Here is a 25550-nt window from a genome sequence, read left to right as displayed (position 1 = left end):
GACGCGGGATATACTGTATTCACCAGCAGAGGGCGCGCTCACATAACAGCAATATACACACTACGTGATAATGCCGTGCGGGCAGTGTCCTCTACACCCGGCTAAACACGATATCTACACCCGGCATACACGAGATCTACACCCGAGGTAACAAGAGAAGATGGGACTGGTAATTCATATAGCAAATAACATAAATAACCAGCACCCAACACAATGTCCTGCAATCATATATCGGGGAGGAAAATATAACTACTATAATACTGCCCCTATATACAAGAATATAACTACTATAATCCTGCTCCTATATACAAGAATATAACTACTATAATACTGCCCCCTATATACAAGAATATAACTACTATAATACTGCCCCTATATACAAGAATATAACTACTATAATACTGCCCCCTATATACAAGAATATAACTACTATAATACTGCCTCCTATATACAAGAATATAACTACTATAATACTGCCCCTATATACAAGAATATAACTACTATAATACTGCTCCTATATACAAGAATATAACTACTGTAATACTGCCCCTATATACAAGAATATAACTACTATAATACTGCCTCCTATATACAAGAATATAACTACTATAATACTGCCCCCTATATACAAGAATATAACCACTATAATACTGCCCCTATATACAAGAATATAACTACTATAATAATACCCCTATATACAAGAATATAACTACTATAATACTGCTCCTATATACAAGAATATAACTACTATAATACTGCTCCTATATACAAGAATATAACTACTATAATACTGCCCCAATATACAAGAATATAACTACTATAATACTACTCCTATATACAAGAATATAACTACTATAATACTGCCCCTATATACAAGAATATATCTACTATAATACTGCCTCCTATATACAAGAATATAACTACTATAATACTGCCCCAATATACAAGAATATAACTACTATAATACTACTCCTATATACAAGAATATAACTACTATAATACTGCCCCTATATACAAGAATATATCTACTATAATACTGCCTCCTATATACAAGAATATAACCACTATAATACTGCCCCTATATACAAGAATATAACTACTATAATAATACCCCTATATACAAGAATATAACTACTATAATACTGCTCCTATATACAAGAATATAACTACTATAATACTGCCCCAATATACAAGAATATAACTACTATAATACTACTCCTATATACAAGAATATAACTACTATAATACGGCCCCTATATACAAGAATATAACTACTATAATACTGCCCCTATATACAAGAATATAACTACTATAATACTGCCCCTATATACAAGAATATAACTACTATAATACTGCCCCCTATATACAAGAATATAACTACTATAATACTGCCTCCTATATACAAGAATATAACTACTATAATACTGCCCCAATATACAAGAATATAACTACTATAATACTACTCCTATATACAAGAATATAACTACTATAATACGGCCCCTATATACAAGAATATAACTACTATAATACTGCCCCTATATACAAGAATATAACTACTATAATACTGCCCCTATATACAAGAATATAACTACTATAATACTGCCCCCTATATACAAGAATATAACTACTATAATACTGCCTCCTATATACAAGAATATAACTACTATAATACTGCCCCCTATATACAAGAATATAACTACTATAATACTGCTCCTATATACAAGAATATAACTACTATAATACTGCCTCCTATATACAAGAATATAACTACTGTAATACTGCCCCTATATACAAGAATATAACTACTATAATACTGCCCCCTATATACAAGAATATAACTACTATAATACTACTCCTATATACAAGAATATAACTACTATAATACTGCCCCTATATACAAGAATATAACTACTATAACACTGCTCCTGTATACAAGAATATAACTACTATAATACTGCTCCTATATACACGAATATAAGTACTATAATACTGCCCCCTATATACAGGAATATAACTACTATAATACTGCCCTTATATACAAGAATATAACTACTATAATACTGCTCCTATATACAAGAATATAACTACTATAATACTGCTCCTATATACAAGAATATAACTACTATAATACTGCCCCCTATATACAAGAATATAACTACTATAATACTGCCCCCAATATACAAGAATATAACTACTATAATACTGCCTCCTATATACAAGAATATAACTACTATAATACTGCCCCCTATATACAAGAATATAACTACTATAATACTGCTCCTATATACAAGAATATAACTACTATAATACTGCCTCCTATATACAAGAATATAACTACTGTAATACTGCCCCTATATACAAGAATATAACTACTATAATACTGCCCCCTATATACAAGAATATAACTACTATAATACTACTCCTATATACAAGAATATAACTACTATAATACTGCCCCTATATACAAGAATATAACTACTATAATACTGCCCCTATATACAAGAATATAACTACTATAACACTGCTCCTGTATACAAGAATATAACTACTATAATACTGCTCCTATATACACGAATATAACTACTATAATACTGCCCCCTATATACAGGAATATAACTACTATAATACTGCCCTTATATACAAGAATATAACTACTATAATACTGCTCCTATATACAAGAATATAACTACTATAATACTGCTCCTATATACAAGAATATAACTACTATAATACTGCTCCTATATACAAGAATATAACTACTATAATACTGTCTCCTATATATAAGAATATAACTACTATAATACTGCCCCCTATATACAAGAATATAACTACTATAATACTGCCTCTATATACAAGAATATAACATCTATAATACTTCCACTATATACAAGACTATAACTACTATAATACTGCTCCCTATATACAAGAATATAACTACTATAATACTGCCCTATATACAAGACTATAACTACTATAATACAGTGCTCCCTATATACAAGACTATAACTACTATAATACTGCTCCCTATATACAAGAATATAACTACTATAATACTGCCCCCTATATACAAGAATATAACTACTATAATACTGTCTCCTATATATAAGAATATAACTACTATAATACTGCTCCTATATACAAGAATATAACTACTATAATACTGCCTCCTATATACAGGAATATTAGTACTATAATACTGCCCCCTATATACAAGAATATAACTACTATAATACTGCTCCTATATACAAGAATATAACTACTATAATACTGCCCCTATATACAAGAATATAACTACTATAATACTGTCTCCTATATATAAGAATATAACTACTATAATACTGCTCCTATATACAAGAATATAACTACTATAATACTGTCTCCTATATATAAGAATATAACTACTATAATACTGCTCCTATATACAAGAATATAACAACTATAATACTGCTCCTATATACAAGAATATAACTACTATAATACTGCCCCCTATATACAAGAATATATCTACTATAATACTGCCCCTATATACAAGAATATAACTACTATAATACTGACCCCTATATACAAGAATATAACTACTATAATACTGCCCCTATATACAAGAATATAACTACTATAATACTGCCCCTATATATAAGAATATAACTACTATAATACTGCTCCTATATACAAGAATATAACTACTATAATACTGTCTCCTATATATAAGAATATAACTACTATAATACTGCTATATACAAGAATATAACAACTATAATACTGCTCCTATATACAAGAATATAACTACTATAATACTGCCCCCTATATACAATATAACTACTATAATACTGCCCCTATATACAAGAATATAATTACTATAATACTGCCCCTATATACAAGAATATAACTACTATAATACTGCCCCTATATACAAGAATATAACTACTATAATACTGCCCCCTATATACAAGAATATAACTGCTATAATACTGCCCCCTATATACAAGAATATAACTACTATAATACTGCCTCCTATATACAAGAATATAACTACTATAATACTGCCCCCTATATACAAGAATATATCTACTATAATACTGCCCCTATATACAAGAATATAACTACTATAATACTGCCACTATATACAAGTATATAACTACTATAATACTGCCCCCTATATACAAGAATATAACTACTATAATACTGCCCCTATATACAAGAATATAACTACTATAATACTGCCCCTATATACAAGAATATAACTACTATAATACTGCCCCCTATATACAAGAATATAACTACTATAATACTGCCCCTATATACAATAATATAACTACTATAATACCCCCCCCATATACAAGAATATAACTACTATAATACTGCTCCCTATATACAAGAATATAACTACTATAATACTGCCCCTATATACAAGAATATAACTAGTATAATACTGCTCCTATATACAAGAATATAACTACTATAATACTGCTCCTATATATAAGAATATAACTACTATAATACTGCCCCTATATACAAGAATATAACTAGTATAATACTGCTCCTATATACAAGAATATAACTACTATAATACTGCTCCTATATACAAGAATATAACTACTATAATACTGTCTCCTATATATAAGAATATAACTACTATAATACTGCTATATACAAGAATATAACAACTATAATACTGCTCCTATATACAAGAATATAACTACTATAATACTGCCCCCTATATACAAGAATATAACTACTATAATACTGCCCCCTATATACAAGAATATAACTACTATAATACTGCCTCCTATATACAAGAATATAACTACTATAATACTGCCCCCTATATACAAGAATATATCTACTATAATACTGCCCCCTATATACAAGAATATAACTACTATAATACTGCCACTATATACAAGTATATAACTACTATAATACTGCCCCCTATATACAAGAATATAACTACTATAATACTGCCCCTATATACAAGAATATAACTACTATAATACTGCCCCTATATACAAGACTATAACTACTATAATACTGCCCCCTATATACAAGAATATAACTACTATAATACTGCCCCCTATATACAAGAATATAACTACTATAATACTGCCTCCTATATACAAGAATATAACTACTATAATACTGCCCCCTATATACAAGAATATATCTACTATAATACTGCCCCCTATATACAAGAATATAACTACTATAATACTACCACTATATACAAGTATATAACTACTATAATACTGCCCCCTATATACAAGAATATAACTACTATAATACTGCCCCTATATACAAGAATATAACTACTATAATACTGCCCCTATATACAAGAATATAACTACTATAATACCCCCCCCCCATATACAAGAATATAACTACTATAATACTGCTCCCTATATACAAGAATATAACTACTATAATACTGCCCCTATATACAAGACTATAACTAGTATAATACTGCTCCTATATACAAGAATATAACTACTATAATACTGCTCCTATATATAAGAATATAACTACTATAATACTGTCCCATATATACAAGAATATAACTACTATAATACTGCCACTCTATACAAGAATATAATTACTATAATACTGCCCCCTATATACAAGAATATAACTACTATAATACTGCTCCTATATACAAGAATATAACTACTATAATACTGCCCCTATATACAAGAATATAACTAGTATAATACTGCTCCTATATACAAGAATATAACTACTATAATACTGCCCCTATATACAAGAATATAACTACTATAATACTGCTCCTATATACAAGAATATAACTACTATAATACTGTCTCCTATATATAAGAATATAACCACTATAATACTGCCCCCTATATACAAGAATATAACTACTATAATACTGCCCCTATATACAAGAATATAACTACTATAATACTGCCCCTATATACAAGAATATAACTACTATAATACTGCTCCCTATATACAAGAATATAACTACTATAATACTGCCCCTATATACAAGAATATAACTACTGTAATACTGCCCCCTATATACAAGAATATAACTACTATAATACTGCTCCTGTATACAAGAATATAACTACTATAATACTGCCCTCTATATACAAGAATATAACTACTATAATACTGCTCCTATATACAAGAATATAACTACTATAATACTGCTCCTATATACAAGAATATAACTACTATAATACTGCCCCTATATACAAGAATATAACTACTATAATACTGCTCCTATATACAAGAATATAACTACTATAATACTGTCTCCTATATATAAGAATATAACTACTATAATACTGCTCCTATATACAGGAATATAACTACTATAATACCCCCCCCTATATACAAGAATATAACTAGTATAATACTGTATCCTATATACAAGAATATAACTACTATAATACTGCCCCTATATACAAGAATATAACTACTATAATACTGCCCCCTATATACAAGAATATAACTACTATAATACTGCTCCTATATACAAGAATAGAACTACTATAATACTGCCCCTATATACAAGAATATAACTACTATAATACTGCCTCCCATATACAAGAATATAACTACTATAATACTGCCTCCCATATACAAGAATATAACTACTATAATACTGTCCCTATATACAAGAATATAACTACTATAATACTGCACTCTATATACAAGAATATAACTACTATAATACTGCCCCCTATATACAAGAATATAACTACTATAATACTGCTCCTATATACAAGAATATAACTACTATAACACTGCTCCTATATACAAGAATATAACTACTATAATACTGCCCCTATATACAAGAATATAACTACTATAATACTGCCCCCTATATACAAGAATATAACTACTATAATACTGCTCCTATATACAAGAATATAACTACTATAACACTGCTCCTATATACAAGAATATAACTACTATAATACTGCCTCCTATATACAGGAATATAACTACTATAATACTGCCCCCTATATACAAGAATATAACACTATAATACTGCCCCTATATACAAGAATATAACTACTATAATACTGCCCCTTATATACAAGAATATAACTACTATAATACTGCCCCCTATATACAGGAATATAACTACTATAATACTGCCCCTATATACAAGAATAGAACTACTATAATACTGCCCCCTATGTACATGAATAGAACTATTATAATACTGCCCTCCTATATACAAGAATATAACTACTATAATACTTCTCCCATATACAAGAATATAACTACTATAATACTGCCGCCTATATACAAGAATATAACTACTATAATACTTACCCCTATATACAAGAATATAACTACTATAATACTTCCCCCTATATACAAGAATATAACTACTATAATACTGCCCCTATATACAAGAATATAACTACTATAATACTGCCCCCTATATACAAGAAAATAACTAATATAATACTGCTCCCTATATACAAGAATATAACTACTATAATACTGCCCCCTATATACAAGAATATAACTACTATAATACTGCTCCTATGTACAAGAATATAACGACTATAATACTGCCCCTATATACAAGAATATAACTGCTATAATACTGCCTCTACATATACAAGAATATAACTACTATAATACTGACTCCTATATACAAGAATATAACTACTATAATACTGCTATATACAAGAATATAACTACTATAATACTGTTCCTATATACAAGAATATAACTACTATAATACTGTGCCCTATATACAAGAATATAACTACTATAATACTGCTCCTATATACAAGAATATAACTACTATAATACTGCCAAGAATATAACTACTATAATACTGCTCCTATATACAAGAATATAACTACTATAATACTGCCTCCTATATACAAGAATATAACTACTATAATACTACCCCTGTATACAAGAATATAACAGCTATAATACTGCCCCTATATACAAGAATATAACTACTATAATACTGCCCCCTATATACAAGAAAATAACTAATATAATACTGCTCCCTATATACAAGAATATAACTACTATAATACTGCCCCTATATACAAGAATATAACTGCTATAATACTGCCTCTATATATACAAGAATATAACTACTATAATACTGACTCCTATATACAAGAATATAACTACTATAATACTGCTATATACAAGAATATAACTACTATAATACTGTTCCTATATACAATAATATAACTACTATAATACTGTGCCCTATATACAAGAATATAACTACTATAATACTGCTCCTATATACAAGAATATAACTACGATAATACTGCCCCCTATATACAAGAATATAACTACTATAATACTGCCTCTTATATACAAGAATATAACTACTATAATACTGCTCCTATATACAAGAATATAACTACTATAATACTGCCCCTATATACAAGAATATAACTACTATAATACTGCCCCCTATATACAAGAATATAACTACTATAATACTGCTCCTATATACAAGAATATAACTACTATAATACTGCCCCCTATATACAAGAATATAACTAATATAATACTGCCCCCTATATACAAGAATATAACTACTATAATACTGCTCCTATATACAAGAATATAACTACTATGATACTGCCCCCTATATACAAGAATATAACTACTATAATACTGCCCCTATATACAAGAATATAACTACTATAATACTGCCTCCTATATACAAGAATAGAACTACTATAATACTGTCCCCTATATACAAGAATATAACTACTATAATACTGCCACTATATACAAGTATATAACTAGTATAATACTGCCTCTTATATACAAGAATAGAACTACTATAATACTGCCCCCTATATACAAGAATATAACTACTATAATACTGCCCCCTCTATACAAGAATATAACTACTATAATACTGCTCTATATACAAGAATATAACTACTATAATACTGCCCCCTATATACAAGAATATAACTAATATAATACTGCCCCCTCTATACAAGAATATAACTACTATAATACTGCTCTATATACAAGAATATAACTACTATAATACTGCCCCCTTTGTATAATAATATTACTACTATAATACTATCCCCTATATACAAGAATATAACTACTATAATACTGCCCCCTATATACAAGAATATAACTACTATAATACTGCTCCTATATACAAGAATATAACTACTATAATACTGCCCCCTATATACAAGAATATAACTAATATAATACTGCCCCCTATATACAAGAATATAACTACTATAATACTGCTCCTATATACAAGAATATAACTACTATGATACTGCCCCCTATATACAAGAATATAACTACTATAATACTGCCCCTATATACAAGAATATAACTACTATAATACTGCCTCGAATATAACTACTATAATACTGTCCCCTATATACAAGAATATAACTACTATAATACTGCCACTATATACAAGAATATAACTAGTATAATACTGCCTCTTATATACAAGAATATAACTACTATAATACTGCCCCCTATATACAAGAATATAACTAATATAATACTGCCCCCTCTATACAAGAATATAACTACTATAATACTGCCCCCTCTATACAAGAATATGACTACTATAATACTGCCCCCTCTATACAAGAATATAACTACTATAATACTGCTCTATATACAAGAATATAACTACTATAATACTGCCCCCTTTGTATAATAATATTACTACTATAATACTATCCCCTATATACAAGAATATAACTACTATAATACTGCCTCCTATATACAAGAATATAACTACTATAATACTGCCCCTATATACAAGAATATAACTACTATAATACTGCCCCTATATACAAGAATATAACTACTATAATACTGCCCCTATATACAAGAATATAACTACTATAATACTGCCCCCTATATACAAGAATATAACTACTATAATACTGCCTCTATATACAAGAATATAACTACTATAATACTGCTCCTATATACAAGAATATAACTACTATAATACTGCCCCCTTTGTATAATAATATTACTACTATAATACTATCCCCTGTATACAAGAATATAACTACTATAATACTGCTCCTATATACAAGGATATAACTACTATAATACTGCCCCTATGTACAAGAATATAACTACTATAATACTGCTCCTATATACAAGAATATAACTACTATAATACTGCCCCCTTTGTATAATAATATTACTACTATAATACTATCCCCTGTATACAAGAATATAACTACTATAATACTGCTCCTATATACAAGGATATAACTACTATAATACTGCCTCTATATACAAGAATATAACTACTATAATACTGCTCCTATATACAAGAATATAACTACTATAATACTGCCCCCTTTGTATAATAATATTACTACTATAATACTATCCCCTGTATACAAGAATATAACTACTATAATACTGCTCCTATATACAAGGATATAACTACTATAATACTGCCCCTATGTACAAGAATATAACTACTATAATACTGCTCCTATATACAAGAATATAACTACTGTAATACTGCCCCCTATATACAAAAATATAACTACTATAATACTGCTCCTATATACAAGAATATAACTACTATAATACTGCCCCCTCTATACAAGAATATACCACTATAATACTGCCTCCTATATACAAGAATATACCACTATAATACTGCCTCCTATATACAAGAATATAACTACTATAATACTACCCCCTATATACAAGAATATAACTACTATAATACTGCCCACTATATACAAGAATATAACTACTATAATACTGCTCCTATATACAAGAATATAACTACTATAATACTGCTCCTATATACAAGAATATAACTACTATAATACTGCCCCCTTTGTATAATAATATTACTACTATATAACACATCACTAGTGGCAGACGTCGCTCCGCTTTGCACACAGATGTGGGAGGGGTCTGGCTCATCTCTTTATATTACAGCTCCGCCCCTTTCACTAAACGAAGCTAAATGTTCCTCCAGAAGTGAAAGAGAACAGAGCTTGTGACATCTTCCGTGTTCATCTCTTCCTCCTCGCAGTTATTATTGACGTCTCGTCTGTATATGGAGCTGCAGGATACGAGGACATTATAATTCACACATTAACCCTATCGTTAAAGGAACCTACACAGGTATTGGAGGGCAGGGGGGTGCTTTGTGTAACCCTCTATTGTTCCTTATATTAACCCTGTATAGTCGTAACGTTCATGTGGTTTCCTTCCTCTTCTGTGAGGTCTTTTCATATCCACAACTACTGACAGCCATTACTGAGCCCATACTGGCAGTCATTACATGGTTGTTCAAGGGTTAAGTTTGGCCCCCCCCAAGGGAGCTGCTCATGTTGGCCTTTAGGACGCTTATCTATCTGTTTTTGACTCACTGCATTCTGGAAGCCGTACCTCATTATTTGTGTGAGGTCTTGTTTCTTTGTGTTTTGGGTTGTGTTTGTCTTGCTATAAAATTGTGTGTTCTATATATATATATATTAACCCCTTCCCGCCGCAGCCATTTTTTGGGATTTTCACTTTTGTTTTTTCCTCCCCACCTTCCAAAAGCCATAACTGTTTTATTTTTCCATCTATATTGCCGTATGAGGGCTTGTTTTTTGCGGGACGAGTTGTAGTTTTTCGGAGCACCATTTATTCTACAATATAATGTACTAGGAAACCGGGCAAAAATTATTTGTGGGGTAGAAAATTAGAAAAACTGATTCCTCTATTGTTTTTTGCGCTTTGTTTTTACGGAATTCACTGTGCAATTAAAACAACATGTTAACTTTATTCTGTGGGTCAATACGATTACGGAGATACCAAATATATATAGTTTTTTCTATATTTTACAAGTAAAAACCTAGGTGTAAAAAAGAAAATTTATTTTGTCGCCAAATTTCGAGAGCCATAACTTTATTATTTTTCCGTTGATTAAGTGGTATGCGATGGTTTGATCACTTTTTATTTCATTTTTTGTAGGAGATTAGGTGACCAAAAAATAGAGATTTTGGCGTTTTACAATTTATTTTGTTACGGCGTTCACCGTGCGGGTTAAATAATGATATATTGTAACAGTTCAGACTTTTACGGACGCGGCGATACCAATTATGTTTATTTTATTTTTTTTACTATGCTCTAGGGCAGGGGTCTCAAGCACGCGGCCCCTGGGGCTGTCATCTGCGGCCCGCGGGACACAGAGCCGCTAGTATCGGCTCTGCTCCGAGACTCGGGAATCCCCTGACATCGCTGTCCACATATGAACAGCGATGTCTGGGGCTTCCCCAGAGCCGGAGTCCCGTGCAGAGCGCTAGTACCAGGCTCTGCTCCGGGACTCTGTGGAATTCCGACATCGCTGCCCATATATGGACAGTGTGTCAGGGTCTTCCCCAGAGAGGAGTCCCGGGCAGAGCGCTAGTATCGGCTCTGCTCCGGGACTCTGGAATTCCCTGACATCGCTGTCCACATATGAACAGCGATGTCTGGGGCTTCCCCAGAGCCGGAGTCCCGGGCAGAGCGCTAGTACAGGCTCTGCTCCGGGACTCTGAAATTCCCTGACATCGCTGTCCATGTTTGGACACACGATGTCTGGGGCTTCCCCAGTGCCGGAGTCCCGTGCAGAGCGCTAGTATAGGCTCTGCTCCGGGACTCTGGAATTCCCTGACATCGCTGTCCATATATGGACAGTGTGTCAGGGTCTTCCCCAGAGCGGAGTCCCAGTGATGTCAGGAGCACAGCTGGAGTCCCAAGAAGAGCCTACTAGCGCTCTGCCCGGGACTCCAGCTTTGGGGTTGCCCCTGACATCTCTGTCCATATATGGACAGTGATGTCAGGAGCAGAGCTGGAATCCCAGGCTGCACTCACAACTCTACTATTATATCATGTACTTTACTCCAGTCACATCCAGAGCTGCAGTCACCACTCTACTGTAACATGTTATACTCCAGTCACATCCAGAGCTGCACTCACAACTCTACTGTAACATCATGTAATATACTCCAGAGACATCCACAGCTACACTCACAACTCTACTGCAAGATCAGTAGATGCAGATGCAAACATCTTGTCTTAGGCCTGATTTACACGAGCGTGTGCGCCTTGCGCACGCAAAAAACGCGGCGTTTTGCGTGCGCAAAAGGCACTCAACAGCTCCGTGTGTCAGTGTATGATGCGCGGGCTGTGTGATTTTCGCGCAGCCGCCATCATTATGACACTCCGTTTGGATGTTTGTAAACAGAAAAACACCTGGTGCTTTTCTGTTTACATTCAGAGTTTGAAATCTGTTGCGCGAATCACGCAGTTCGCACAGAAGTGCTTCCGTGCGGCATGCGTGGTTTTCACGCACCCATTGACTTCAATGGGTGCGTGATGCGCAAACAGCGCACAAAGAAAGGACATGTCGTGAGTTTTACGCAACGCACTCCCGCTGCGCAAAATTCACGCACTGTCTGCACTGCCCAATAGCCTAATATAGGTGTGTACGACACGCGTGAAAAGCACGCGCGTATATTACGCTCGTGTAAATGATGCCTTATACTCCAAACAAATCTAGAGCTCCATTCACAACTCTACTATTATATAATGTTCTATACTCCAGTCACATCCAGAGCTGCAGTCACAACTCTACTGTAACATCATGTCTTATACTCCAGCCACATCCAGAGCTGTAGTCACAACTGTACTGTAACATCAGGTCCCATACTCCAAACAAATCCAGAGCTGCAGTCACAAATCTACTGTAGTTCGAGTGCTAGAAGCGGCTCAGCTCCGGGACTCCAGCTCTGGGCAAGACCCTGACATCACTGTGGTAGCATCTGCGGAGGGCACTGTGGCCTTATCTAGGGGTGTGTTGCATTATCTACAGAGGGCACAGCGGCAGCATCCACCGAGGGCACAGCGGCAGCATCCACCGAGGGCACAGCGGCAGCATCCACCGAGGGCACAGCGGCAGCATCCACCGAGGGCACAGCGGCAGCATCCACCGAGGGCACAGCGGCAGCATCCACCGAGGGCACAGCGGCAGCATCCACCGAGGGCACAGCGGCACTATCTAAAAAGGGGCTGCCCAATCTTGACGTGTGTCTGCCAAACGCTGCCAACTGAGCCGCCGGACTGCATTTAGCGACACTTAAACTGGAAAACCGGATTGTTGAAATAAACACGTGGAGAAATATCTCAAATTTTAAACCTAGCGGTATTATTATAGTAACGTAGTATTATAGTAACGTAGTATTGTTATTATTATTATTATTATTATAGTATTATAGTAGTTCAAATAACTAATTGATTAACAATAATTTTGTATTGTATCAAATATGAAAGTAATGCGGCCCGTCAACTTCCCATTTTTTTCTATATGCGGCCCACTTACCCGGCCGAGTCTGAGACCCCTGATCTAGGGGAAAAATGGGAAAAGGTTATTTTTTTTGAACTTTTAATTTTAATTTTTTTTTTACATAAACAAAACCTTTATTTTACAAATTTTTACTTTTTCTATTAGTCCCCCTAGGGGACTTCAACCAGCGATCGTTAGATATGTATTGCAGTATATCGTGATTCTGACAGGTCGGAGGCAGCGCTTAATAGGTGCACAAAGATGGCGGACCTGGGGGGCTTCATTAGGCCCCCAGGCAGCCATAGCAACCATCGCCCCCCCCCCTCGCGTTTTTTCGTTGCGGGGGGGGGGGCGCAATGAGCAGTTAGAGAGGGTCGCATTTAACGAGTTAAACTAGCGGGATCCCGCTCGTTACCCTGAAGTGGCGGCTGTAACACACAGCCAACACACTCTATGGAGCGGGTTCAGCCTGTGAGCCCGCGCTATACTCCCCCACCTGACGTGCGCCGTATATATACGGTGGATGCCAGGAAGGGGTTAAGGCCCAGGGCTGTCCCTTAAAACCATCTGTCCTGGCAATCCCTATCGCAGGGGGTGACGGACACGTACCTAAGGCCCCCTCTCGTGATACTGTGATCAATAGTGATTTCACTATCACAAGGGTTAAACCGCCATAATCACAATCTTCTCCGACCTCGGCCGTTGGTGGGCCGGGATGGCGGCGGTCACTCACCATTGTCAAACCCCTGCAGGGGATCGCATGGGTGCAACTGCTGTGCCCCGCGATCACACCACTGTAAATGTACGGTGCTCGGCCTTTGGTACATTTTCGGCCCGTCGTGCCGCGGGGTTAAAAAAAGTTTCAAGAATACAGTAAAGAAAAAATAATAATTTAGCACGGTCTAGTTTTTATTTTTATTTTTTTACAAAAATACTCTATGGGAGATGCCCACAGGAACAGGACAGTGGCTCTGACGAAAGACCAGAGAAACCACTGACCTCCATCGTTTAACCCCTTGTATACATACAACGATCAAAATTTATCTTTACATCGTACAAGCACGTCGACCAAAAATCAGACAAGTTATGACCAAGAACATCGAGAGACAGAACCCCAAAAATTATTTTTGTCCTAAAAGCCATGGACTTCAAGAGGTTTTCCCACACTAGGATATGCCATCACTTTATGATCGCTACGGGTCTGACCTCTGGAACGCCATCGATCGGTGGGGGTCCCCCTGCTGGATCAGGAAATTATGGCTTATCTGAAATGGCATTATAAACAGCTCAGCGAGAGATTCGTTTCCGGGCAAAGCAACTTATAACATTTCCAACAGAAACCTAAAACGAATAATATAATATAAGAAAAAAAAAAGTTATCCATAGAATGACTTCATGTATAGATTTTCTATAGTGGGAAGCTTTACTATTACCCACGGGGGAAGTTTATAATATGGGGTAATTAATGCCACGTAAAAGGAGAAAATACAAATATTTATATAGTCACGGGTCATGACGAGTGAAACAATTAAAGTCAGTCACAAGGCCGTATGATGAATCTTCCATACGTATCCGTGCTATACTGTAACTTTATGTGCCTCCACTTTTTTAAAGGAGTCACACAGCGGGTTTTTTTCTTTATGGATTCATACATTGGGCACCATATGGCGGCACACTGAGTACCTATTGGTATTTAATACAGAGCCTAATGGACTCCGTGTGCCACCATACATGGTCCATGCACGCTGCTTTTTCCGGGTACATGTGCCCTTAGGGAGACTTTCCAGCTGAAAGTTCCTTTTGCAATAAGTCATGAAAAACAATCCTGGCAGGGCTCACCGGCAATAAAAATTTCCTTCTCCATGAGTAACTGTTTTCTGGCAGTCTGTGGACAGAATCCTATACACAGACTGCCAAAAAGAGCAGTCTATCGGCTGTTGATTTTTCAGAAGGGCAATGTGAATTTCCGGATTGAACCATGCCGGTACCCTTACCTTAATTTTAAGGAAAATTTTTATTTTCTACCCTTTCACTTCCGTAAATTTTTGACATGTTTCTTGGTTGTTGTTTTGTTTTCAGCCATGGCCTCCACTGATCTTTTGGAAGAACTGAACTGCTCCATCTGTCTAGGCATTTATACAGACCCTGCCACCTTGAGATGTGGTCACAACTTCTGCCGGGAGTGTATCGAAAATGTCCTGGACACCCAGGAAGGGTCTGGAGAATACTCCTGTCCTGAATGCCGAGAATATTTCCAGGAACGTCCACCACTGAGGAAAAACACAACCCTGAGTAACATAGCTCAGTGCTTCTTGTCTACTCAACCTATAGAGACGCAAGCACAAATATTCTGCACCTACTGTATCCACTCCTCAGTGCCAGCCATTAAATCCTGCCTGTTGTGTGAAGCTTCTCTGTGCAAGTGTCACCTGGACGTCCACAGTAAGTCACCAGAACACGTCTTAGCCGAACCCACCACTAACTTAGAGAGCAAAAAATGCTCCGTCCACAAGAAGATCTTGGAGTATTACTGCTTGAAAGACGCTACCTTTATCTGTGTGTCCTGCAGGTTGGACGGTGACCACAAGGGACACAAGATAAAAACAATGAAAGAGGTTTCAGAAGAGAAAAAAGAGAGATTAAGACAGATCTTGAGTAGCTTGACCCCGAAGAGTAAAGAAACAGAGAGGAGCATCCAAAAACTACAAGAGCACAAGAGGAAAGTACAAAAAAAGGTTGACCGTGAAATCGATAAAGCAAGAAAACTATTTAAAGATATCAGAAGACGACTGGAAGACGAAGAAAAGAAAGTTTTTAGTGAGATCTACAGGCAGGGAGATCAGGTGTCACTCTCAGTCACTCAACTGCTCAAGCAGCTTGAGATAAAGAAGGAAGAGCTGTCCAACAAGATGGATCACGTCACGAAACTGTGCAACATGGCCAATCCATTTGATGTCCTACAAGAACTACAATCCAACACAGAGATATTTGACACCAGGGATGATAAGATTGACAGGAAAATGCTTCATGATGTAGGTGATCTGGATGAAGGTCAGATCTCAAAGACCTTAGATACAGGTCTATCCAACTTTGTCACTGGTGTAAAGACGCAAACCCATGTGCAGGAGGCTTCGGTTATAACTCTAGATGTAAACACGGCTTCTGAAGACATTGATATCTCAGGTGACTTATCAACTATATCGAGCTCAGAAATAAAACAGTATCACCCCCAGAGATTCGAGTACTATCCTCAGGTTCTGAGCACCAAGAGCTTCTCCTCAGGAAGACACTGCTGGGAAGTGGAGACCAGTGAATCGGGGAACTGGAGGATCGGAGTGAGCTACGCCAACATAGAAAGACGAGGAGATCACTCATATTTTGGCGACAATTACAAGTCCTGGTGCTTGCGGAGATATAATATGAATCTATATTCAGTGCTACATGACAGTAAGGAAATGCCAATTAATCACAAGGTCTCCGGTCAGAGATTGAGAATATGTCTAGATTACGAGGCAGGGCAGTTGTCCTTTTTTGAGTTGACCAACCCGGAAACACATCTATATACCTTCACTGCCACCTTCACTGAGCCCGTACACGCTGCATTTTGTGTATGGGATGATTGGGTTAGAATTCTAAAGTAGAAAGCTCACATTGATATAACTAACCCAAGATGGTCAGAAGAACTACATAGTAAACATGTTAAAAAAATAAAAAAGTCGACCGAAGGTTGGTGGATGACACTTAGCAGAAATTTTGATGGGGGCCCTATCCCAGATCACCTGACCCCTTATAGAAGCCACATACAGGAGAGGGGGCCATGAGATAGATAGGAGTTAGATAGAACTGGCCTAGGCAGGGAGAATGGTGGAGGCCCCCTAGGTTGTAGAAGCCCCTGGGCTTGTGGCACTTGAGAAAAAAATGCTTTGATTTTGCCCCTTCCATGGAACAGAGATTTCACGTTGTATTTTTCCTGGGTGGAGCTTTAGCCTGTGCTCTATGTCGCCCCCTACTGAATATTTCACTTTCTATCAGATGCCAAGGAGTGGGGGAGGTAAGTGACAACTGCTCTCAGCACATCTGTAGCTCACAAAAGTGGTTGTCGCTTTTCCAGGCCCAAGTAGTGTCCAGGCCAAGCTGAATATAGTCGTCACAGCAGCACTAACTAATAGTATAACCTTCTGCTTACAGTAAGTCTACTTGATGGGCTTTACTAACATACTTTGGGTGTGTATTGGGTGAATCAAACCCCATGATGGTGCCCCTACACTCAAAACAAAATCTAGGCCACAGGGCTGGAAAGGTGATTACCTCCATTCCCTGGCATTCCATCATGAGATTTACACCCAAGAACGGGCAAGATACCGAAGATTCCAAAAAAGGGAGACCTCACCCCATCTATAGTCGGGATCCTGTGTATCAGTTACTGCTGCTTAGACTCTTTCCTTCCTGTGAATGAAATAAATACATATCTTATTATCCAGAAGTCTCTTTGCTTGTATTTGGTATTTCACACTCGGGAAATATTGGGTTAATAGAGAACTATGGAAGGGTAAGTTCAAGCATTTGGGAAGGACAAAGATTTCAAACAAACAACAAAAAAAGCGATGTGTGAACAAGGCCCCCCCCCCCCCGTAGGGGTACGCTAAAGGGGTTGTCCAGGATTAGTAACAAGGGTCCGCTTTACAGAAACAGCACCACTTCTGTCTATAGGCTGTGCCTGGTATTGCAGTCTTATATGAATGAGTTTTAATACCATAATCAAGCCATGGACTGAAGTCTAGACAAAAGAGGTACAGTGGGTGTACATAGTAGGCTATGGCCGCTGTAGATCGGATCCCAGATTTGTACATTTGCATGGGGCCTGAGTTAGAAATCCTAAAATTAAGAAGTTACATTTACCCTCCCCCCCCCCTTTCTCTCCCAAAAAAAACAAACCAAAAACTTTACACAAAAATTAGAGGAAAATAAAGACTGGATGGACCTATTGGTCTTTTTCACTATGTAGCGATGAAATGCAGCAGAAATTCCTGTCTAACCGGAAGATCGGAGGATTTTTTTATGTCATCAACGGTGTTTCCCTCAAGATCAGGCAGATCAAAACCCGATTACAGGTTTGTGGCCGTTTATCTGGGCTATAGTTCATGTACATCACAGAAATACAAAACTGGCTGGGAGGAACCTAAAGAAATCTGATGTAACGAGATAAAAAAGAAAATTAAAAAAAACTCAAAAACATTTGTTTTTCCGCATGAATACGGTTTATTAGGCAGACATCACATACACAATATATATATATATATATATATATATATATATATATATTTACTTTTAGTATCCCCTCAACTGTAACAACCTGTACAATAAATCGACTAGCTGTTCTGATTTTCAATGAACGGCGTAATATCCAAAATTATAAAATAGCGTAAACTTTTTGTATATTGTTGGGTCAGTAAAAGGAATATTCCCATTACAATGTTACGGCCTATTGCTAGGAAATGGCATAACTAAAGGGGTATTCCCATCTCAGACATTGATGGCATAGTTACGAGATAGGCCTGGGTCCCAGAGGTAGGAGGCCGCCGCTACCAGGCCTTGAATCAATGGAGAGGCCACTCGGCTGTTTCTGTAACTGCCACAGAAGTAAAAGGGGGACTCCAGGCAATGCTGAAAACCCTGGGACTGTGCTGGGGATAGCTTAACAAAACTTTTTAATATACTGACTGTCCTGACCTCCCGTGGTTCACCACTGCAGTCCGGTAGGAACCCTCCACTTTTTTAGAGGTCCTCGTACGGACATCACACCATACTTGCCAAGTAACGTGGTGTCACTATTGACATCATGCCAATACGAGGGCCTGTAAACGATGGACCGGTGGCGGGTTAGCAGTGGGCCGCGGTGGGGAAGCATGGGAGTTTTTGGGACAGTAAGTACATGAAACAGTTTTTTGTTAACCTATCCCCTAGACAGTAAAAGGAGTTTTCTGATATTTGTTGGACTCCCGGACTAACCCATCAAGTTTACAACCAACGAATGGCGCCAAAAATCCAATGTGTCAGATCAAACTCAGAAGAACTGCGGCAATGGGTCGTTTTGTCTGATATTTATCCCGCGTCTACAGCCAACATTATATGCAAAGGGTCACATGGTAAGTCTACGTCGTATTTCCGCCATATTTTTTAAGGAAACATTTGCACGGTTATCGAAGAACTAAGACTAATCACACTGGAAGATTTCCCCACATACTCGCCAAGAAAGTTTACCACATAGTATATGTTTTTTACCTCCATTTCTCTGCGTGGAATAACCTTGTCGACTACGCTATGCCATACAACTGGAAAAAAAGAAAAGTTATGTCGACGTAAACCGGCCCAACAGGTGCCAAAAAGACCCTTGTTTTGGCCTCGTCAGATGTTGGGGCCAGATGGATACGTTCGGCGCATACGCAGTGTGAACACAGCCCAATTTATAGGAGTAGAGGAGGGAAGAACGTGACAAACAAAAACAGGTTTCCTGAGGATGGCGCTGATAACAATTACCACTGCTCTACGTAAAAACTTGTGGACTGAAGTGTCCTCATTGGTGAACTAAGGCCTCATGCCCACTTCAGTTATTTTCTTCAGGATGCTATGTGGGTTTTTTAACCCCTTAATGACCAATACGCCTTTTCACGGCAGTCACTAAGGGGCCTTAGGCTAGGCCGTCCCCTTTTCACGGCGGCCCAGTCTAAGTCCTGCATGGGTGTCCCAAGCAGGCTGGAGACGGGGCTCTGCTGTCTGATAAAAGCCGGGCTCCTGCTTCAACGCACACGATCGAAGTTTACTTAGATCGTGGCCATTTAACCCGTTAAATCCTGCGGTCAATACCGACTGGCATTGAACTGGTTTACAGAGGGAGGGAACTCCCTCTCTCACCCATGGGCAACACGCAAATGCAATCGCGGGTCTCCGATGGGGTGCCATGGCAGCCGGGGGCCTGATAAAAGCCCCCAGGTCTGCCCTGGACATATGCCTATTAGGACGCGCCAGAGGCACCTCCTAATAGATTGTCTGTCAGATTTACACTGACAGGCAATAATCTCTGGTATACGAAGTATACCAAAGCATTATAGCAGCGATCTGAAGATCGCACAGTAAAGTCCCCTAGTGGGACTGAAAAAATAAGTAATAAATGTGAAATAAAAATGACCGTAAAAAAAATTAAATAAAACAATTTTTTTCTATAAAAAGTGGTTTTATTTAGTAAAAGTGTAAAAAAATAAATAAGTACACCTATATGGTATCACCGCGACTGTAATGACTCAAACAAAGTCAATATGTAACTTAAACTGCAAGGTGAACAACGTAAAAGAAAAAAACTGGCAAAATTTGATATTTTTTTTCCATTGCCCCCCAAAAAACGGAATAAAAGTTAAACAATAAGTCCAATGTACCCCAATACAGTACCAATCAAAACTACGTCTGGTCCCGCAAAAAAACAAGTCCTCCTTCAGCTACGTCTACGAAAAAAAAAAAAGTTATAGCGCTTTGAATGTGACTATAGAAAAAAAACAGAAAAAAATAGCTTGGTCATTAAGGCCTAAAATAGGCTGGTCACGAAGGGGTTAACCGATAGCCCCCCGACACAGTCATTTCTATGGGGCCGTGCGCACTTCCTTTGTTTTAATGGAACCGTGTAGCTGTTCCGACAAAAATAGGACCGGTCCTACTCTTGTCCGTTATTGACGGAACAGCCTTGACCTTTTTTATTGGTTTGGTCCGTGAAACAACGGAACGCACACGGAAGCCGTCTGTAGGTGGTCCGTGTTGGCCCCGTTGATTTCAATAGGGTTATTCACACATTTGGGAGTTTTTACGTAGCGGGTGGCCATTGTGTGGCACTCACTGCATGTCCTATATTGGCGCGTTTTCACGTTCCTTGCCGCCCATTGAAGTCAATAGGTGTGTGAAAACCACGGACGCACATCCATGTGCTGTTCATGTTTTACGCATCAATGACGTAAAAAAGGAACAAACAAGAAGTGCTTGCGAGTGCGTGAAAAACACACGCAAAGTTTTATTTAGTGAAAGTGTAAAAAAAGAAAATAAATAACACATATATGGTATTGCCACGATCGTAACGACTCGAACAATAAAGTTAACACATTAAACCGCGGGGTGAACGGCGTCCAAAAAAAACAACGGAAAAATTGCTTTTTTCTCCCATTCCCCCCATAACAAATAAAAGTTAAATTAAATGTCCCATGTACCCGAAAATAGTACCAATAAAAACCACACCTTGTCCCGCAAAAATCAAGCCCACATCGACGGAAAAATAAAAAAGTTACGGCTCTTGGAATGCGGCAATGCAAAAACAAGTAATTATTTTTTTTTTATAAAAAAAAAGTTTTTTTATTTTGCAAACGTAGGAAAACATAAAACCTCTACATATTTGGTATCCCCGTAATCGCGCCAACCCATGGAAGGAAGGTAACATGTTATTTAGGCCGTATAGTGAACGGCGTAAATTTATAACGCAAAAATCAAAGCTGGAATAGCCGTTTATTTTCAATCCTTTCCTCGTCCCGCAAAAAACATGTAGACGGGATAGAAAAAAAAAGTTCCGACTCTTGGAGTGCGACCGTGAAAAAACAAAAAATAATCCTTGCCCATTAATGTGCAAAAAGTTCTGGTCATTAAAGAGTTAAGTTAACAAGACTCCATATGCAAATTAGGAGGAGGCTCACTTTCACTTCCTGCTCCGGACAATGGCATCCGCTGATATGAGCTGCTCCGTCTGCCTGGACCTCTATACCGATCCCGTCACCCTGAGATGTGGACACAACTTCTGCCGGGACTGTATTGACCGTGTGCTGGACACTCAGAACCGGTCTGGAGATTACGCCTGTCCTGACTGCAGAGCAAGGTTCATGGGACGTCCTGCCCTGCAGGGGAACGTGACTCAGCGTAACAGAGAGATTCCCTTCTGTGCCTACTGCCTTCACGTTTCGGCTCCTGCGGTCAAATCCTGTCTGCATTGTGAAGCTTCTCTGTGCCATGACCATCTCAGGGTCCACAGCAAGTCCTCAGAACATGTCCTATGTGACCCCACCACTAACCTGGAGAACAGAAAATGCTCCGTCCACAAGAAGATCCTGGAATATTACTGCACCCAGGACTCTACGCTTATCTGTGTGTCCTGCCGACTGGAAGGGGAACACGTAGGACACCACGTGGAGTCACTCGATGAAGCCTCTGAGAAGAAGAGGAGCCAACTCTTCCAACTTTTGCAACAACTGGAATCCAGAAAATTCGAGATGGAGAAAAGATTCCAGAGTCTGGAGGAACGCCGGGGAAGTGTCCGTGATAAAGCAGCTCTCATCACAAAAGAAATAACGGCCATGTTTGGAGACCTCAGGAGACAGCTGGAAGACCTGGAGAAGAAGGTCCTGTTGGAGGTCTCCAGGCAAGAGGAGCAGGTGTCACTGACCGTCTCTGATCTGATCCAACAGCTGGAGATAAAGAAGGACGAGATATCCAAGAAGATACGTCAAACTGAGGCCCGGTGTCACATGACTGATTCAGTGACTGTCCTACAAGAACCGGTGAAATGTCGGAAGGAATTTTGTGACGAGAAGGATCTGATGGCGGGGAGGTTTAGGGACGATGGAGAAAGCCATGAGGTAGATCTGTGTAAGGGTCAAATCTCGAATACATTAAACAATCTAAATGACATTATAGGAAGCGTGACGAGGGGCATTTATATCCCAGATCCTACAGATATAATACTGGACGTAAACACATCCGGCGATTATATAAACGTATCAAACGACCTTAAAATGGCGGCTTATTCAGAAAGCAAAAATATTCTCCCAAAAACACCAGAGCGATTCGAGTGTAACCAGATCTTGAGCACAGAGAGGTTTTCGTCAGGAGAACATTACTGGGACGTGGAGGGAAGTGAATGGGGGATGTGGAGGGTTGGCGTGGCTTATCCCAGTATAGACCGGACTGGCACCAAGTCAATGATCGGAAATGACGACAGGTCCTGGGCTTTGGAATATTTTATTGGCGAATATTCAGCCATACACGACAGTGAAGAAGTCAAAGTATCCGACGCTATATATTGCCGACTGAGGATACATCTGGATTATGAGGCCGGGCAGCTGTCCTTTTACGAGCTCAGTCACCCCATCAAACACCTATACACCTTCACCGCCATCTTTACCGAGCCCCTCCATGCTGCATTCTGGGTGGGGTGGGATGATGTCTTTAAAGACAGCTGGGTGAAGATCGAAGATTGTAAAAAATGATACCCGGTGGCGTAAGACGGGCATCTGTGTAATACATGGATACACGAGGTCCATCAGGGTGATTCTTGGTTGTGCCACTGAGTGACGGACCCCCATCTACTACATCCATATACCCTATAGACGAGGGTCCATAGGGTATATGGATAATTAGACATCTTATACTCCAGCCACAGCGAGAGCTGCATTTGCAGATATCCACAGGACCTCACCCCTCTGTCTGTATAGCATACGCCATGCTGCAGTGCATGATGGGTATATTTAGCATTTATACTACACGCTGTACAAGTCAAAGACTTGCAATTGCAGCTCTGGCTGTGACTGGAGTACAAGAACAAATAAAAGCAGTTCTAACCTATAAAATGCAGGGTTGTAAACGGCTTAATGATTTTACATTTATTAAACTGCGCAATTCATTTTCTTATATTGTAATTATAAAGTTTATACATTTTTCCTGCTGCGTTGAGTGTTTTTGACTGGACACGGGTCAAATAAAACTGCAGACGTCCATCATGACCAGAACACTGGGCCCTGGGTTCAAATCAAATCGGGGGGTCACATGGGCATGGAGTCTGTCGGACGCCCCGGGTTTCTGCCACACTACACGGTGATAACGTTTATTATCCTACATCCTATGATGACCCTACAGATATCAGATACCACGAGACTTAAAGGGGGATTCCGGTTTCTACAAGTTCTTTTTATTTTTTGGGTTAGTGAAACATTTGAACATTGAACATTTTTTTCAATAGACTTTCAGCATCAATTCCTCCAGGTTTTCAAGATCTCTGCTTGCAGTCATTCAATGGGAACCTTTGTTTACAGCGAGGGGGAAAACAAAAATCTGTCCTGGTCATGTGACGGACCTACAAGTGGTGACACTCTAAAATACACCGTAATGAGCCCTGCACTTGCACCTGTAAGTCCGTTACATGACCAGGACA

The 25550-nt window shown here is 37.9% G+C and overlaps 2 protein-coding genes across 6 annotated transcripts; both read left to right on the top strand.

Annotated features, from left to right (window-relative positions):
• The first annotated feature begins 45 nt into the window (after positions 1-45).
• On the top strand, positions 46-18796 carry LOC142666524 (E3 ubiquitin/ISG15 ligase TRIM25-like). 5 transcript variants are annotated; one of them, XM_075846607.1, is made up of 3 exons: positions 46-147; positions 11039-11130; positions 16400-18796. In XM_075846607.1, the coding sequence occupies exon 3, from the start codon at positions 16402-16404 to the stop codon at positions 17959-17961; it is 1560 nt and encodes a 519-aa protein (XP_075702722.1). In that variant the 5' UTR covers positions 46-147; positions 11039-11130; positions 16400-16401; the 3' UTR covers positions 17962-18796. The 5 variants fall into 5 exon arrangements, with proteins under 5 accessions (XP_075702722.1, XP_075702721.1, XP_075702723.1 ...); XM_075846606.1 differs by having other exon boundaries at positions 10942-11130; XM_075846608.1 differs by having other exon boundaries at positions 46-169.
• Positions 18797-23064: 4268 nt separating this feature from the next.
• LOC142665382 (nuclear factor 7, brain-like) lies at positions 23065-25056 on the top strand. The gene has a single exon (XM_075845044.1). The coding sequence runs from the start codon at positions 23065-23067 to the stop codon at positions 24607-24609; it is 1545 nt and encodes a 514-aa protein (XP_075701159.1). The 3' UTR covers positions 24610-25056.
• The last annotated feature ends 494 nt before the right edge of the window (positions 25057-25550 follow it).

The sequence above is a fragment of the Rhinoderma darwinii genome, chromosome 13 (genome assembly GCF_050947455.1).
Source record: "Rhinoderma darwinii isolate aRhiDar2 chromosome 13, aRhiDar2.hap1, whole genome shotgun sequence".
In the NCBI taxonomy this organism is placed as follows: Eukaryota; Metazoa; Chordata; class Amphibia; order Anura; family Rhinodermatidae; genus Rhinoderma; species Rhinoderma darwinii.
Note: the sequence above shows the minus strand (reverse complement) of the source record. Positions and strands in the feature narration are given on the sequence as shown.